This window comes from Ixodes scapularis, unplaced genomic scaffold, assembly GCF_016920785.2.
Source record: "Ixodes scapularis isolate PalLabHiFi unplaced genomic scaffold, ASM1692078v2 PGA_scaffold0__279_contigs__length_252992795, whole genome shotgun sequence".
NCBI classification, from domain to species: domain Eukaryota; kingdom Metazoa; phylum Arthropoda; class Arachnida; order Ixodida; family Ixodidae; genus Ixodes; species Ixodes scapularis.
The window spans coordinates 5,180,061-5,194,309 of NW_024609835.1; the positions used below are offsets into that span (position 1 = coordinate 5,180,061).

The 14,249-nt window shown below is 47.0% G+C and overlaps 2 protein-coding genes across 3 annotated transcripts in view; one reads left to right on the forward strand and one right to left on the reverse strand.

Annotated features, from left to right (window-relative positions):
• Positions 1 to 6,011, forward strand: part of LOC8053058 (signal transducer and activator of transcription 5A) — a 66,562-nt gene extending 60,551 nt beyond the window's left edge. For both annotated transcript variants that reach the window (XM_029968134.3, XM_029968135.4), the window contains exon 20: positions 1,073 to 6,011. The gene's annotated coding sequence lies outside the window, so the exon portion shown is untranslated. The remainder of the gene's footprint in view (positions 1 to 1,072) is intronic.
• Positions 6,012 to 13,611: 7,600 nt separating this feature from the next.
• Positions 13,612 to 14,184, reverse strand: LOC120842440. Its single transcript, XM_040213568.1, has one exon. It carries the CDS (start codon positions 14,182 to 14,184, stop codon positions 13,612 to 13,614), a length of 573 nt encoding a protein of 190 aa, XP_040069502.1.
• Positions 14,185 to 14,249: the final 65 nt, after the last annotated feature.

Sequence of the window (14,249 nt, forward strand, 5' to 3'; positions counted from 1 at the left end):
GAGCGGCAGAGCGCAGCGGAACAGGCGTCTGCCACATCCGGCAGCAACACAACGTTTCTACCACGCCGGCAGAAATTGAGGAACCGCTTTTTTTGGACGCAGTAAAAACGCCAGCCTGAGACGTGTTCCAGGCGCCATAACGGAGCTAAAGCATCCCCTATAGTTGCTTGAAATAGCCAGCCTTTTCCGGATGTGGCAGCACTATCCCAATTCAGAAAGTGCAGGAAGTTCCCGAAAGAAGAGAACCGTGTTTTTGGCCCAGGTAAATGAACTAAGCATCGCAGAAAGCTCAAACTCTGTGAGATTGTGAAGCTAGCCATTGGGATAGAACGCGAAAGTTTGGAAAGATGGCATTGCCTGGACTAAGAGATACTGTAAACAAATTATTTTTTGCTGGCTCAATCTTTCGCAATTTAGGTCAAAGCTGAAGTTTTGGAATAATTCGCGGGTTCTCATTTTTGCCACGTGGTGGGATCCCAATATAGCTAGATACCAATGTGTTTACATTTTACCGCAATTGTTCGCGGGACCTATTTTTCGTGATTTGTAGGCAGGCTGCGAAATTTAGGTCCTTGCGAAAATTAAGTGGTTTACAGTAATTGAGAAAAAGTAAATTTCTCTAGGAGCAAATGTCCACCTAAGCCTAATATCATGGAGTCAAGAAATGATATTGTGAATGCTCGTGGGAATTATATCGGGAAAAAAAACACTGTCAGCAAAAAAGAGAATATTGTGTTCTTTCTTGCAGACAAATTAGTTTCACTGAAATAGATGCCACAGGCCACCAACAATGACATTCTTTTTGTTTTTGACGAAATTAGGCTTAGCTGGACATTGGCTCATAGATCAGGATGGTTGTCCTCAATTATCTTTTGATCTAGGTAATGTAATATTTTTAGACTTTCGTGTTCTATCCCAACTGCTAGCGTCACATTCTCACAGAGTTCGAGCTGTCTGTGATGCATAGTTCAATTTCCCGGGCCGAAAAATACGTTTTCCTAATCTCGGGAACACCCGGTACATCCTGTTTGACCCGCGGATAAATGTTTCCCTTTTTTCTCTCTCTTTACAGGGCTGTCCATAATTCCACCTTGTTGTTGGGCTAACAATGTCATCCCCTAACAGTGTAAACTGTATAGTTCACATTCTGTCGGACATTGTGGTGCACATCTGTTTCAAACGTAACGAGGTAACCCGCCGACCCTCGACACGAAGCTGATTTTGATTTTTTTACCCGGCTGCATACGTATGTTTGTGCGTGTGTATGTGGAAGTTATTTTATATTTGTTTTGGCTTAGGAAAAAATGATGCTGCCCGCAGTCTCTTTGTTTTGTTTCATTTGTTTCGACAGTTCCGGGTTGTTTGCATTACATCTTCTGCATATTTTGACTCGTGTTATGTAGATAGCTCTGTTCAAAGGATGCATCTTCTAGTGTGTTTCTGGTTTGGGTCCTTTTTTAAATGTGGAAGTCTGTGCAGGGTGATTGAAAACAATTTCCTCTACCCAGCACTTTTTCTTTTTTTTCTTTGTTTTGTTTAGGCACAAGAACGTTTTTGATGTTCTCACACCACTTGTCTTCATCCCACAGACTGCTGTATAGATATCCATATCTCAGTAGAGAAGCGCTAACATTGTGCTTTCATTTTTTTTTATCAGTTCGGGGTTTATTGCTGCAAAGCGAGAAGAATATTATTTTTGTGTGGAACTGGTTTTCAACTGGCATTTCTATAGTCTTCTAGGGAGAGAAATGACCAAACGAAGATATATCCATAGTTTCGACCGAACAGCCATTTTACGAGACCACGGCCGTAGCCTGACATAGGAAACAATGGCAAAGAAGGAAACAATGGCAGAGAAGTGGGCCAACTGGCAATCATTTAGAAAAACCAGGTGCCAGGAAGAAACCAAGCAGCAAACACAAAGCGGCGAGAACAAAGTCGCACACCGAGCTGGACGTCTCGGTGCTTGCTTTTGAGACCTGGGCTTGTTCGCATGTCCTCGTGACAATGCTGCTTTCTGAAGCAGCAGTTCTTATCCGTCAGTTTTAGAGGGTGTCCAGTCTGGCTTTTTTTCGTAGGACACGTAAACAGGTCCAAGTAATTTTGAAACTGAGTGTTCATTCGACTGTTTTTTCAGCATCAGTTTGTTTGACGCCAGTCTAAACTTGGCCAAGAATGGTGCGAGAGGTGTGTCCTGTCCAAGACGTTCTCAATTCTGCACCAGTTTCGCTGACAACATGTGCGCGTATAACTTTTGCGATGTCCTGTTGCTACCATTGATCTTTGATGATGCTCTGGTTAGCATGTAAGCAGTGACACTACCCTAGTTACTAGGCTCAATGCAGCAGTAGACAGACCCTTTTAAAGGTGTGAAATGTGCTGGCTGTTTTTTTTTTTTCTACACCAGCATATAGAGCTACTAGCTGCACTTTAGTTTTGCACATGGCACTCTGTAGAAGGAAAAAAAAAAAAAACGAACACGCTCAATTCTGGTACGCGTGATGCTCCGTGATGCACTCAGTGTTTTTAATGTGTGTGTGTGCATATCGAGCTCTCATATGTTGCAATGAAAGTCACTTGCAAGGGATTGTGAAAAGGCCAGCACAGTACTGTGACTAATCTAATAATAATAATTCCTTTATTTTTTCAACAAAAAGTGTAAAGGTGACTAGGGAAAAAAAAAAAAGCTGTAAAAACAACTTGACCGGCCCCTAGCCACCCCAAACAAGCAGTCAGAGTTGCAGTGCGAGATGACTGGTGGATTCCAAATACATAACTGTGTAAAAGTTTGAGGTCATTGAGTTTACTAGTGAATGCATACATGAACTGTCTAAACTAAAAGTTCTGCTTTGATTTCATCCACAGCGCGAATGGTGTCATGCCAATGCAGGCCGAGTTAATGTGGTACCAGATCTGTTGAAACATTCCAATGACTTTACCCTGCCTACTCCACTATGAGCATATAAAAATAAAGGTCTTTCATCAGCTTCCCAACAGGGCATGAAAGAGCCAGTCATGATCTACACAAGCAACCTTGGAAATGTTTCCAATCAGAAATGCTATTTATGGTGCTGTATAAGTGCACTTGCATTTTCACATGAAAACTTTATGCGTCTTGTGATGCACTGGACTCTTTCCATAGATCAGTATGATTGGCTCTCACATTCCAATCATTCCACAGTTGGAATGATTTGCTGCTTTCTAATACTGTATGAGAAAGCAGGCAGGTTGATCTTTTTCTATATAGGATATTGATTACCCTCGAGTAAGCAGGTTAGTTCTGAAGTGTTTCTTTCAGATCTTGTGGACCACCAAACTGGTCTCAAACTTTTGCCAAGCTAAGTCGTCTTTGAGGCATGACTCGTTTAAGAAAGATTTCTTTTTAGGAAGCTGGATCACCTCTACAAAATCATTTGAGGGTTTCTTACCTTGTTCGTCCCTTGCAAGAGTGCTTTTACTGTTTTATTTATTACCATGTCTCTTAAAAATAGAGAAATAAAAACGGTTTTACGTACACAGTTGCACCAGGGGAGCGGCAAGATACCGATTTTGCAGCCGAGCTTAAGACTGTCGTCTGACGAGGGGGTTAGGCTCAGGTAGTCGGATTAATTGAACGCAATTGTTTTAATTTATTATGTCTAACATAGAACTGAACTACAAGAAAAAATCTGCTAAATGGAAATTATGCAAAAATATTTGTCATCAAAGATGACTGGAAGTATGTTAGGTTCAGAAATAAATTTTGTTGGCCTTATATGCGCTCACTAATTTATTTATAGCTTAAAAGCTGAGTAGTTGCTTGTTCAGCCTAGCTTTTGCTTATCTAATTTTCTGTGTACTACATTCTTTTTTTTTAGTATGAAGGCTTTCATTTGTCTATACTAAAATGAGCCAAAGAAATACAGAATGTAGTGCTTACTCCCAAGAAAAACGGAGGGCTGAAACGGTTAATGTAGGGTCAGTTAAATGGCATTAAAAGTTTGTCTCGTTTATCTTTTTGAAGTTGTTTTTTTTTATCGTAAAACTAAAACTATGGTTCCACGTGACCTGTTGGCGGACAAAAGGCGTGGCGGCTCTGCAAAAACTGCTGTGTACATATATTAGTGGCTGCTTTTTAAAACAGTAAATTAGCGGATTGAGGATAGCTTAAGATAAGCCACTAGAGAGTAAACAATTGCTAACTATCCGTCGTTACGCGGGACTTGCCATTTCCCTGGTTGTGCACGGAGGGCAATTTTAACCCGTAGCGCAATGTTACCACATCCCCATTTAACACTGCTCAAGATGCTCGTTAATCACATCGAAAGGCATCGCTGGTTTGTGTCGGACAAATTTGGTGCTTAGCATGACTGGTTCCTTCCCACCGACGTCGGAGAGCACGGACGTCCTTCCGCAAGTGTGGTTCGTGCACCCCCAAGGAGCAGACGACGGCATCGAGAGGACCAACAGAAATTACTGAAATGTGTTGGTTTGAGAGTTGCGAGAGTATACTGTGTGGCGATGCAAACTGTGGCTGAGGTGGCTTCGGCCGTGTTCCGTCATAGCCGTCTACCACAGAGGCTAGGAGTGGCAAGAGGCTGGAAAGCAAATGTAGAGAACTTGAAATCAATGGACGACTTTGCTTTTCTGCTTTAATTTCCCCAAGTTACGCGTCTTCGTTTTAACTGTATACGTAACAGCTTTTGTTGAGTTCAATCTTAATAATAATTTTGATTGGCTTTGCTCCCTCAAATAAGGAGATCAGTGCTGATTGTTGTGTTGCTATTATGTAGGAACAGGTTTGGAAAGAAAGCCTAACCAAATAAACCACATAACCATTCTTTTTTTTTTTTTTTTGACATTATGTTTAGATTGAGCGTCAAAGATGGACTGGATAGTTTTCAGGATTTTTGTTTAACAACAGTCTTTCGTTTGAGGCTGTGGCCTACAAGCGTGACTGTGTTTTAGTATTCTTCTATGCTAAACACTCATTCGAAGAAATCCTGTGGTTTAGGGTCTTCTTGGAGTCGTGCACTGTTGCATGCATTTACGAGGCAGAAATTTGTTCTGGCACCTTAAAAAAAAAAATTATACTTGCCTAAAATAGGTAAGCGGAATACTCCAATGTTGTGCAATAATTTGTGTACTCAACAACAAAGTTTGATTACATGAAAAGGGCAGTGAATGGCTGAAGAGCAATACATATTTTGGAGATAGTAAAAATTGTAACTGAGAATCGGTCTCACGTGCACCTTTAACTTCTGTATGCTTTGATGAAGCTGTTCACAAGTAGCTACCAGTGTTCTTAGACAATTTCTGCTCTTACCGAGTGTCTTGGCGATAGCTCCGCTTCATAGATTAGCGGGAGATATAGGCAGAAACGGTTCTCAATTTCACGGATCTCCAGCTTGCGATGAACTAGTAAATTAACCTGAGACTGCAGCGCTTTACTTCTGTATATTTATTATCGCTTTGGCTTATTGTATAGTGTTTGGCTGCATTTTGTTTGATTTAGAGTCGTCTTCGTTACGGGCAGCAACCACGGCTTAAAGCTGCGCACACGAGAACCTCCTGCAAGAAAAATGCTCCCCTCCGAGCAAAAATGAAAGAACATGAAACAGGCTGTCTTACGTGCAATTCGGCACAAGGTGGCCATGTTTTATTACGCTCGATTTTTGTCTTGGCTGCCTCTGTGAAGACTTTTTGTGTTGGTGCTATCGAAAGTTTTGTGGACGATTTGCTCGCGTTTTGCTTTGGTAATGCTTGGGTCTGCCACACATACTTTGCCGTGGCACGCGAGTGTATAGGATTGACAGAACCTGCTCTTGTGGACGTCCCTCAACCATTAACATGTGATAGGCGAGGTGACGATTTGATGCCAGTCATTTTGAAAGGGGGAAGCTCTACCGAAGTACAAACCAGAGCAGAATTTTAACGAGCGTTCTCACACACTACTACCGTTGGTGATGTCGTACCCCCTCTTTTATTTGTTTCCTCCCTCCTCGTAGAATAAAGCTTGTTGGTTGAACGAACATGGTCTCGTTGGGAGTTTGGGTTGTACGCCGTGCAGCACAACGACTCTGATGTTGGAAGAAACTGGCAATCACTCGTTCGTGCTACGTTGTGGTCTATCCACGTGGTGGCCTACGCCCAGTGTCTGTGGAAACATGGAAGGTGTCAACAAACAACTTCGGCAGGACAGAGAGATTCACCCAAAAACAAAAAGGTTTTCTTACAGGATTGCACCTTTAGGCCACTAAAGGAGTGGGATAACTTTCGATGTGCAAATGGGAAAAGTCTTAAAAAATGCTATTTTAAGATTGTGTGTCCCTCTTGTTATCGCTGCAGGGCAACAAAGCAAAGATGACTGTACTCACCAGTCAGCAATGTTCGCTTATATCCCGCCATAGCTAACTAGCCGCATTTATGCCGAGATCCTCATTGATTCCTACACTGTGATTACTAGGAATGGGCTATCTTTCGGTGTTTAAAAGAATATAGCGAATAGAGTTTACAATAGAGGGGGTTACCCTTGGGGGGTGGGGCATCTCTCGGGATTTTACGGTAACATTGTCTCCGCTTATTACGCACACTGTGCTGCAGGTGCAAGTTCGTTCACCCGCCAGGTTTTGCTGCAGAAACTGCTGAAATAGGAAGTCGCTGGGTGGCAGCACTCGCTGCAGGCATAGCCGACACAAAGCTCTTTCTAGTCTTTGTTAGTTTGCAGCATTAAAGCTGAAGGGTTAAACTCTTAGCTCAAAAGCCAGTAAAGAGAAAGTGTGATCGTCATCCTTCTTCCCCCTTTTTCTCTCCCTATCTCGGCTTTGTCTTTTATGAAGGCATTCCCCATTTCCTGTTTGCATTGGCAATGAACCAAGGAAACTGCAATCTGGTTGATAATAATCCTTCAGTTATGAGAACAGACTCTTCTGTAGGTTGAAGTTCTATATCCAAACAAACATTAATGAAGTCATCATGTTCCCTCAGATGCACAGTGGCTAGCGATATGGGCTAGAATGCGCAAATGGCAACCAGGCAGCAGGCACAGGTGTGTGGAGAATCAGAACGGCGGTGGAGGTGTTCAAATGTGCCTCCTCACCTGCCGCGTGCGCTACCTCCCCACCTTTGACATACGCACGGTAGCCATGTGACAGTGCTTTTACTGTCTGGTCGCCGTGCGCATTCTAGCTCTCATCGTTAGCCACTGTACACCGTTTTCTTCCTGACCATCTTGAACCTTTACCCAAAGGTATGTATATCTAGCTCATGCCTCTTGGAGCTGTTGGCATTTTCCCTTGGAGAAGATTGCTAACCATGATCATTAACCAAAGCCTTGCTGAGATCTGTTTGCAAACTAGAAATGTAGTACCATTTTTTTTGTTAGTAAATGACAATGAACAAAGAAAAATGCTGGTTTAGTAAACTGGCACCCAATGTTCTCTAATTGAGGAGACAATAGTCATCCCCCCCTCCTAGTTAGAGGGCTATCAGATTGGACGATGATAGCTGCTCTGGTACAAGAAACATTGGAAAGGAGATCCTCGTGCATAATGCAATACTACTATCTGTTTTGAACAAACTGCTCTTGTGACATAAAATATAGAGAAGGCATTGAATTATGAGTAAGGCTTACCATGTGTAAATTCTAGTTTCCCCATAAACAAAGTAGTGAGCTTATTTAAGAAACACCCCCCTAAAGTGTAAAATTTTTTACACGCAAATAGTGTTTATTATAAGCCTGATTTTACCAACACAGACTTGAATGGCTCTAATGTGTCGTTTCTGCACTGTAATACCAAGATAATATTGTGCTACTCCTGTACGCAATATGGCACGTAAACCAAGTTGTCAAAACCTCAATCAGGATTGGGAAAGCAAAAGTGTCCAGTACACCAGTGTATGGGCTGTACAAACTAACTCTGCAACTTGTCTCGGCATTTCTGCCATTACTTCAGACATGGTGGGGGGAAGCAGGCGCCACTCTAGCCATGGTGCAAACTCTAGCACGCACCAGCCTAAAGAAAATGATGAACCCCATGTGTGGGCTATACAACACTATCCTGGCGAAGACAGAATCCGACTCTGGACCGTCCCGCGCTATATGAAATGGCTGGAAACCTTGGTTGTGATAGACTTTTTGCCGAATTAGCAAAGCACCAAAGGGAATGCTGGGAACGTAGGTACACGCTTTGCATCTGCAAGCGTCTGCAGCAGTAACTGTTCTGAAACTCTAAAAACAAATGGCACTTTGCACGTGCATTTGTCAACGCTTTATTCCGACTATTTGCTTCAAATTCTTCATGGAGAAAACAAGCGCATGCAACTCGTGCAGCTATGGTACGTTCCCAGAATTCTCCTCGGTGCTTATGCAATTTAGCGAAAGGTCTAAGGCAGTAGTACCACGATGCCTAAAATGGGTTTCCAACTGGTTTGAATGCATTTTTATTCCCCCACCCCCAATTTCTGCCCCAGCAAAACAGAGTTGGACGAGCATGTTGATAGAAATATGATAAAAGCGAAACAAAACCCTCGTTCCTCCCTTTAGTTTTGCTCGTATTAGAACAAAACGGACGCCTGTTTTGCCGTAGATCGCTCGATCAGTCGGCCAGTTGACGCAAACTCCAGAAGCCACTATACTCTTTTTCACCTCAACTTGTGCACCGGCGAATTCTCCTCAAAGAGAATTGTATCAGTGCGCCAACCAACCAGAGTGCCGGGTGTCCTCACCCGCACTCCCACTGGGAGGAGTCAGAGTGCATGTTGACAGTTGATTCAGCCAGCGGGTTGCAAGCAGGTTTGTGGCGTGCGTATTCGTAGCGGTCGCTCAGGTCGCTCGCGAAAGAGCGGGAGTCTGTGCTATCAAACCGCACTGGCCGGCATCTCAACAGTTGCAAGGAAATGTAATGCATAGAAAACATGATTTGCAGCTATCGTCGCGCTTCGTCGCCATCGCTTTCAATCGGGCATGCGGACCGCGTTTGCAACTTCGCTGCCGCGCAACATTCGCGCTTTTTATGTTGCCTGGTATGTGACATGCCCTTACGTTACGGTCGCGGTTTTGTTGAAAAAGTTTATATTATTTGCTCCTTGAACTGGTAGCCTGCGATTTCAGTCTCTCCAGCGTCAAATACCACGCCCGCGAACGGCTCTCTGCTGCACCGCGATAGGCATGCGAGATGTCCGACAGCATTTGGAAATGACTGGTAAAGTGCCAGATTGCTGTAACAGACGGATTACTCAGCAGATTCTCAAAATAGTGTAAAACGTGTTTTCTGCAGCTGAAGTCGACTGCATCAAAGCCGCGAATGTGGAGTGGTGAGAATTGTGGTCTAATATGAGCAGTTATACAATATTGTTGGTCTAATATGAGCAGTTCTAGTTATATGAGCAGTCACCAAGAAAACTGCAAGTATATCTACAAGGTTTATTGTTGGTAACAAGGAGCATACCACATTCATAGTAGCTCTGGTTCATGTTCTGTGTTCATTGCAGGCCACTGTCCACAGCTCTTCTAGCCCCTGCTTTTTTGCTGCGATGACATGTAGCATTCTAAGTCGAAAAATTGTATGATCAAATGGTGGATATACACAGCATTGGTTGTTCTCTTTCCCCCTCCCCCATGGTAAAAGCCCCTAAAACGAACAATTTCGGTATTGTACTGTACTGCCCAAAACAGTTTCCTGTTACAATGCTTGCATTTTTGTTCCCAGTTCTCTTACCTTCGAGAAAACAGATGCAGCTGTACTACATCTGGGCACTATAACTGACCGCCCCGCATCCACTTATTTTAGTACGGAACTATGTCACTTCATTGCAGGTCTAATCCTTTGAATCACTATAAAATATTTCTGGGACAGCACCAGCATGCATTTGTGTATAGCGAATGTACTTGTGGCAGCTTTTGTTTGCAGTGCCACAGCCCTGCATCTTTGCGACTCATAACCTTCTTGAAGTTCGTATTTTGTACATCCCTAGGATGAACACAGGACGAACACTAAAAGGCCCTTTCGTGTTTGTCCTGTGTCCTAGGTTTACAATGTGATGTAAGCTCATGAGCCAAAAACTGGTAACACAAGCAAATTCTGTAGACCTGCACTGTTCAATTAGACCTCGGGCACTTCCTGTGTACTCTGCATTCAACGAACTGCATTTCTGGCGTCTTTGGGGCCAGGGGTGTTCTAAAATTGAATTCTGCTGTGCAAGTCTATTCTATAACCTTTGCTGTACCCTTATTATGCTGTTATATTGTGTACGACAAGTGTGTATGATGTTTGTGATTGGGAGGGGGGGGGGGGGGGCGGGGGGGGGCGGCGTTTCATGAGGCAATTCTGTTTGCCTTTTGTGTCGGCTCTTGGGCAACGACTGTTTGTATGTTGTTGCCTAAATAAAGATTCAATCTAAGAGGAACTAGCAGATGCGTGCACACAAGCCGGTGTAAGCTGAAGACATGCTAAATCCCGCAATATTGGCCTGGGAGACGAGAAGGGAATGGAACGACGTCTTGAACATGGCTCGGTGTTTAATATTTCTGTGCAACATAACGGAGCCGACTCGTCGTGTTGCTGCAACAGTTCTCGAAATGGCAGGGCTTCAATCAAGATGACGAGAGTTAGCCCACACAGGCAGGCCGCCTTGTTTTCATTGAACGCTTCAAGTGGGCCTCCGAAGCCGCCTCGTCGTGTTGCTGCAGCAGTTCTCGGAGAGGCAGGGTTGCATACCAGATGTCGAGAGTCAGCCCACACAGGCAGGCCGCCTTGCTTTCAGAGAAGGCTTCACGTAGGCTTCCGAAGCCGCCTCGTCGTGTTGCTGCAGCCGTTCTCGGAGAGGCAGGGTTGCATACCAGATGTCGAGAGTCAGCCCACACAGGCAGGCCGCCTTGCTTTCAGAGAAGGCTTCACGTAGGCTTCCGAAGCCGCCTCGTCGTGTTGCTGCAGCCGCTCTCGGAGAGGCAGGGTTGCATACCAGATGTCGAGAGTCAGCCAACACAGGCAGGCCGCCTTGTTTTCAGAGAACGCTTCAAGTGGGCCTCCGAAGCCGCCTCGTCGTGTTGCTTCAGCAGTTCTCGGAGAGGCAGGGTTGCATACCAGATGTTGAGAGTCAGCCCACACAGGCAGGCCGCCTTGCTTTCAGAGAAGGCTTCACGTAGGCTTCCGAAGCTGCCTCGTCGTGTTGCTGCAGCCGTTCTCGGAGAGGCAGGGTTGCATACCAGATGTCGAGAGTCAGCCCACACAGGCAGGCCGCCTTGCTTTCAGAGAAGGCTTCACGTAGGCTTCCGAAGCCGCCTCGTCGTGTTGCTGCAGCCGCTCTCGGAGAGGCAGGGTTGCATACCAGATGTCGAGAGTCAGCCAACACAGGCAGGCCGCCTTGTTTTCAGAGAACGCTTCAAGTGGGCCTCCGAAGCCGCCTCGTCGTGTTGCTGCAGCAGTTCTCGGAGAGGCAGGGTTGCATACCAGATGTCGAGAGTCAGCCAACACAGGCAGGCCGCCTTGCTTTCAGAGAAGGCTTCACGTAGGCTTCCGAAGCCGCCTCGTCGTGTTGCTGCAGCCGCTCTCGGAGAGGCAGGGTTGCATACCAGATGTCGAGAGTCAGCCAACACAGGCAGGCCGCCTTGTTTTCAGAGAACGCTTCAAATGGGCCTCCGAAGCCGCCTCGTCGTGTTGCTGCAGCAGTTCTCGGAGAGGCAGGGTTGCATACCAGATGTCGAGAGTCAGCCCACACAGGCAGGCCGCCTTGTTTTCGGAGAACTCTTCAAGTGGGCCTCCGAAGCTGCCTCGTCGTGTTGCTGCAGCAGTTCTTGGAGAGGCAGGGTTGCATACCAGATGTTGAGAGTCAGCCCACACAGGCAGGCCGCCTTGCTTTCAGAGAACGCTTCACGTAGGCCTCCGAAGCCGCCTCGTCGTGTTGCTGCAGCAGTTCTCGGAGAGGCAGGGTTGCATACCAGATGTTGAGAGTCAGCCCACACAGGCAGGCCGCCTTGCTTTCAGAGAAGGCTTCACGTAGGCTTCCGAAGCCGCCTCGTCGTGTTGCTGCAGCCGTTCTCGGAGAGGCAGGGTTGCATACCAGATGTCGAGAGTCAGCCCACACAGGCAGGCCGCCTTGCTTTCAGAGAAGGCTTCACGTAGGCTTCCGAAGCCGCCTCGTCGTGTTGCTGCAGCCGCTCTCGGAGAGGCAGGGTTGCATACCAGATGTCGAGAGTCAGCCAACACAGGCAGGCCGCCTTGTTTTCAGAAAACGCTTCAAGTGGGCCTCCGGCGCCTCGTCGTGTTGCTGCAGCAGTTCTCGGAGAGGCAGGGTTGCATACCAGATGTCGAGAGTCAGCCAACACAGGCAGGCCGCCTTGCTTTCAGAGAAGGCTTCACGTAGGCTTCCGAAGCCGCCTCGTCGTGTTGCTGCAGCCGCTCTCGGAGAGGCAGGGTTGCATACCAGATGTCGAGAGTCAGCCAACACAGGCAGGCCGCCTTGTTTTCAGAGAACGCTTCAAATGGGCCTCCGAAGCCGCCTCGTCGTGTTGCTGCAGCAGTTCTCGGAGAGGCAGGGTTGCATACCAGATGTCGAGAGTCAGCCCACACAGGCAGGCCGCCTTGTTTTCGGAGAACTCTTCAAGTGGGCCTCCGAAGCCGCCTCGTCGTGTTGCTGCAGCAGTTCTCGGAGAGGCAGGGTTGCATACCAGATGTTGAGAGTCAGCCCACACAGGCAGGCCGCCTTGCTTTCAGAGAAGGCTTCACGTAGGCTTCCGAAGCCGCCTCGTCGTGTTGCTGCAGCCGTTCTCGGAGAGGCAGGGTTGCATACCAGATGTCAGGAGTCAGCCCACACAGACAGGCCGCCTTGCTTTCAGAGAAGGCTTCACGTAGGCTTCCGAAGCCGCCTCGTCGTGTTGCTGCAGCCGTTCTCGGAGAGGCAGGGTTGCATACCAGATGTCGAGAGTCAGCCGACACAGGCAGGCCGCCTTGCTTTCAGAGAAGGCTTCACGTAGGCTTCCGAAGCCGCCTCGTCGTGTTGCTGCAGCCGCTCTCGGAGAGGCAGGGTTGCATACCAGATGTCGAGAGTCAGCCCACACAGACAGGCCGCCTTGCTTTCAGAGAAGGCTTCACATAGGCTTCCGAAGCCGCCTCGTCGTGTTGCTGCAGCCGTTCTCGGAGAAGCAGGGTTGCATATCAGATGTCGAGAGTCAGCCCACACAGGCAGGCCGCCTTGTTTTCAGAGAACACTTCAAGTGAGGCTCTGAAGCCGCCTCGTCGTGTTGCTGCAGCAGTTCTCGGAGAGGCAGGGTTGCATACAAGATGTCGAGAGTCAGCCCACACAGGCAGGACGCCTTGTTTTCGAACTCTTCAAGTGGGCCTCCGAAGCCACCACGTCGTGTTGCTGCAGCAGTTCTCGGAGAGGCAGGGTTGCATACCAGATGTCCAGTGTCAGCCCATACAGGCAGGCCGCCTTGTTTTCAGAGAACGCTTCAAGTGGGCTTCCGAAGCCGCCTCGTCGTGTTGCTGCAGCCGTTTTCGGAGAGGCGGGGTTGCATACCAGATCTCGGGAGTCAGCCCACACAGGCAGGCCGCCTTATACGCAGAGAAGGCTTCACGTGGGCCTCCAGCAGTTCCCGGAGAGCACAATGGAAGAAACACTTTGCCACACTGCTTACATATTACTTGGCTCCACACCTGGAATGTGTGGCTGGCCTGATCCAGAGACAACTTCATCGCAGCTTTCATCTTCATAGGAGTCGTCGCTGTCATCTCCGGCATTGATTTCGATGATGATTGGTGCAACCTCTCTGTCCGACAGGCTGTCATTCTCCCAGAACTGCTTTTCCATCTTCTTAACATGCTGTATAGCAGCGGTCCAGTTGTCTTTCGTGACATTCTTGACTGCCTGCTCTAGAAGCACCTTCACATCTTTTAGTTTGAAAGACGAGTTGCTTCGTGCAACCTCATTCTTCACTTGCCCCCAGATAAGCTCAATGGGATTCAGCTCACAATGATAAGGGGGCAGCCTAAGAACCGTGCACCCAACAGTTTCAGCACGTGTGTCCACTCGGTAGCTGAGGAACTTGTGTCGCACTTGGGAGACTAAAGAAATTAGTTCCACCTTGAGCATGTCTTTGTCCCAGTCAATTCCCTTTGAGCTTAGCCATTCTTGGATGACACTCTTGGTTGAAGATTTCGTGGGGACACACTCCACGCGTCTTGAGTGGTAGGAAGCGTTATCCATTACAATAACGCTTCCTGGCTCTACCTTGCTCAGGAACAAGTCAAACCAATGTTCAAACCTGTTGC

Excerpts from the sequence above, each read along its gene's own strand:
- LOC120842440 (XM_040213568.1), bottom strand. The coding sequence starts at position 14,184 with ATGGATAACGCTTCCTACCACTCAAGACGCGTGGAGTGTGTCCCCACG.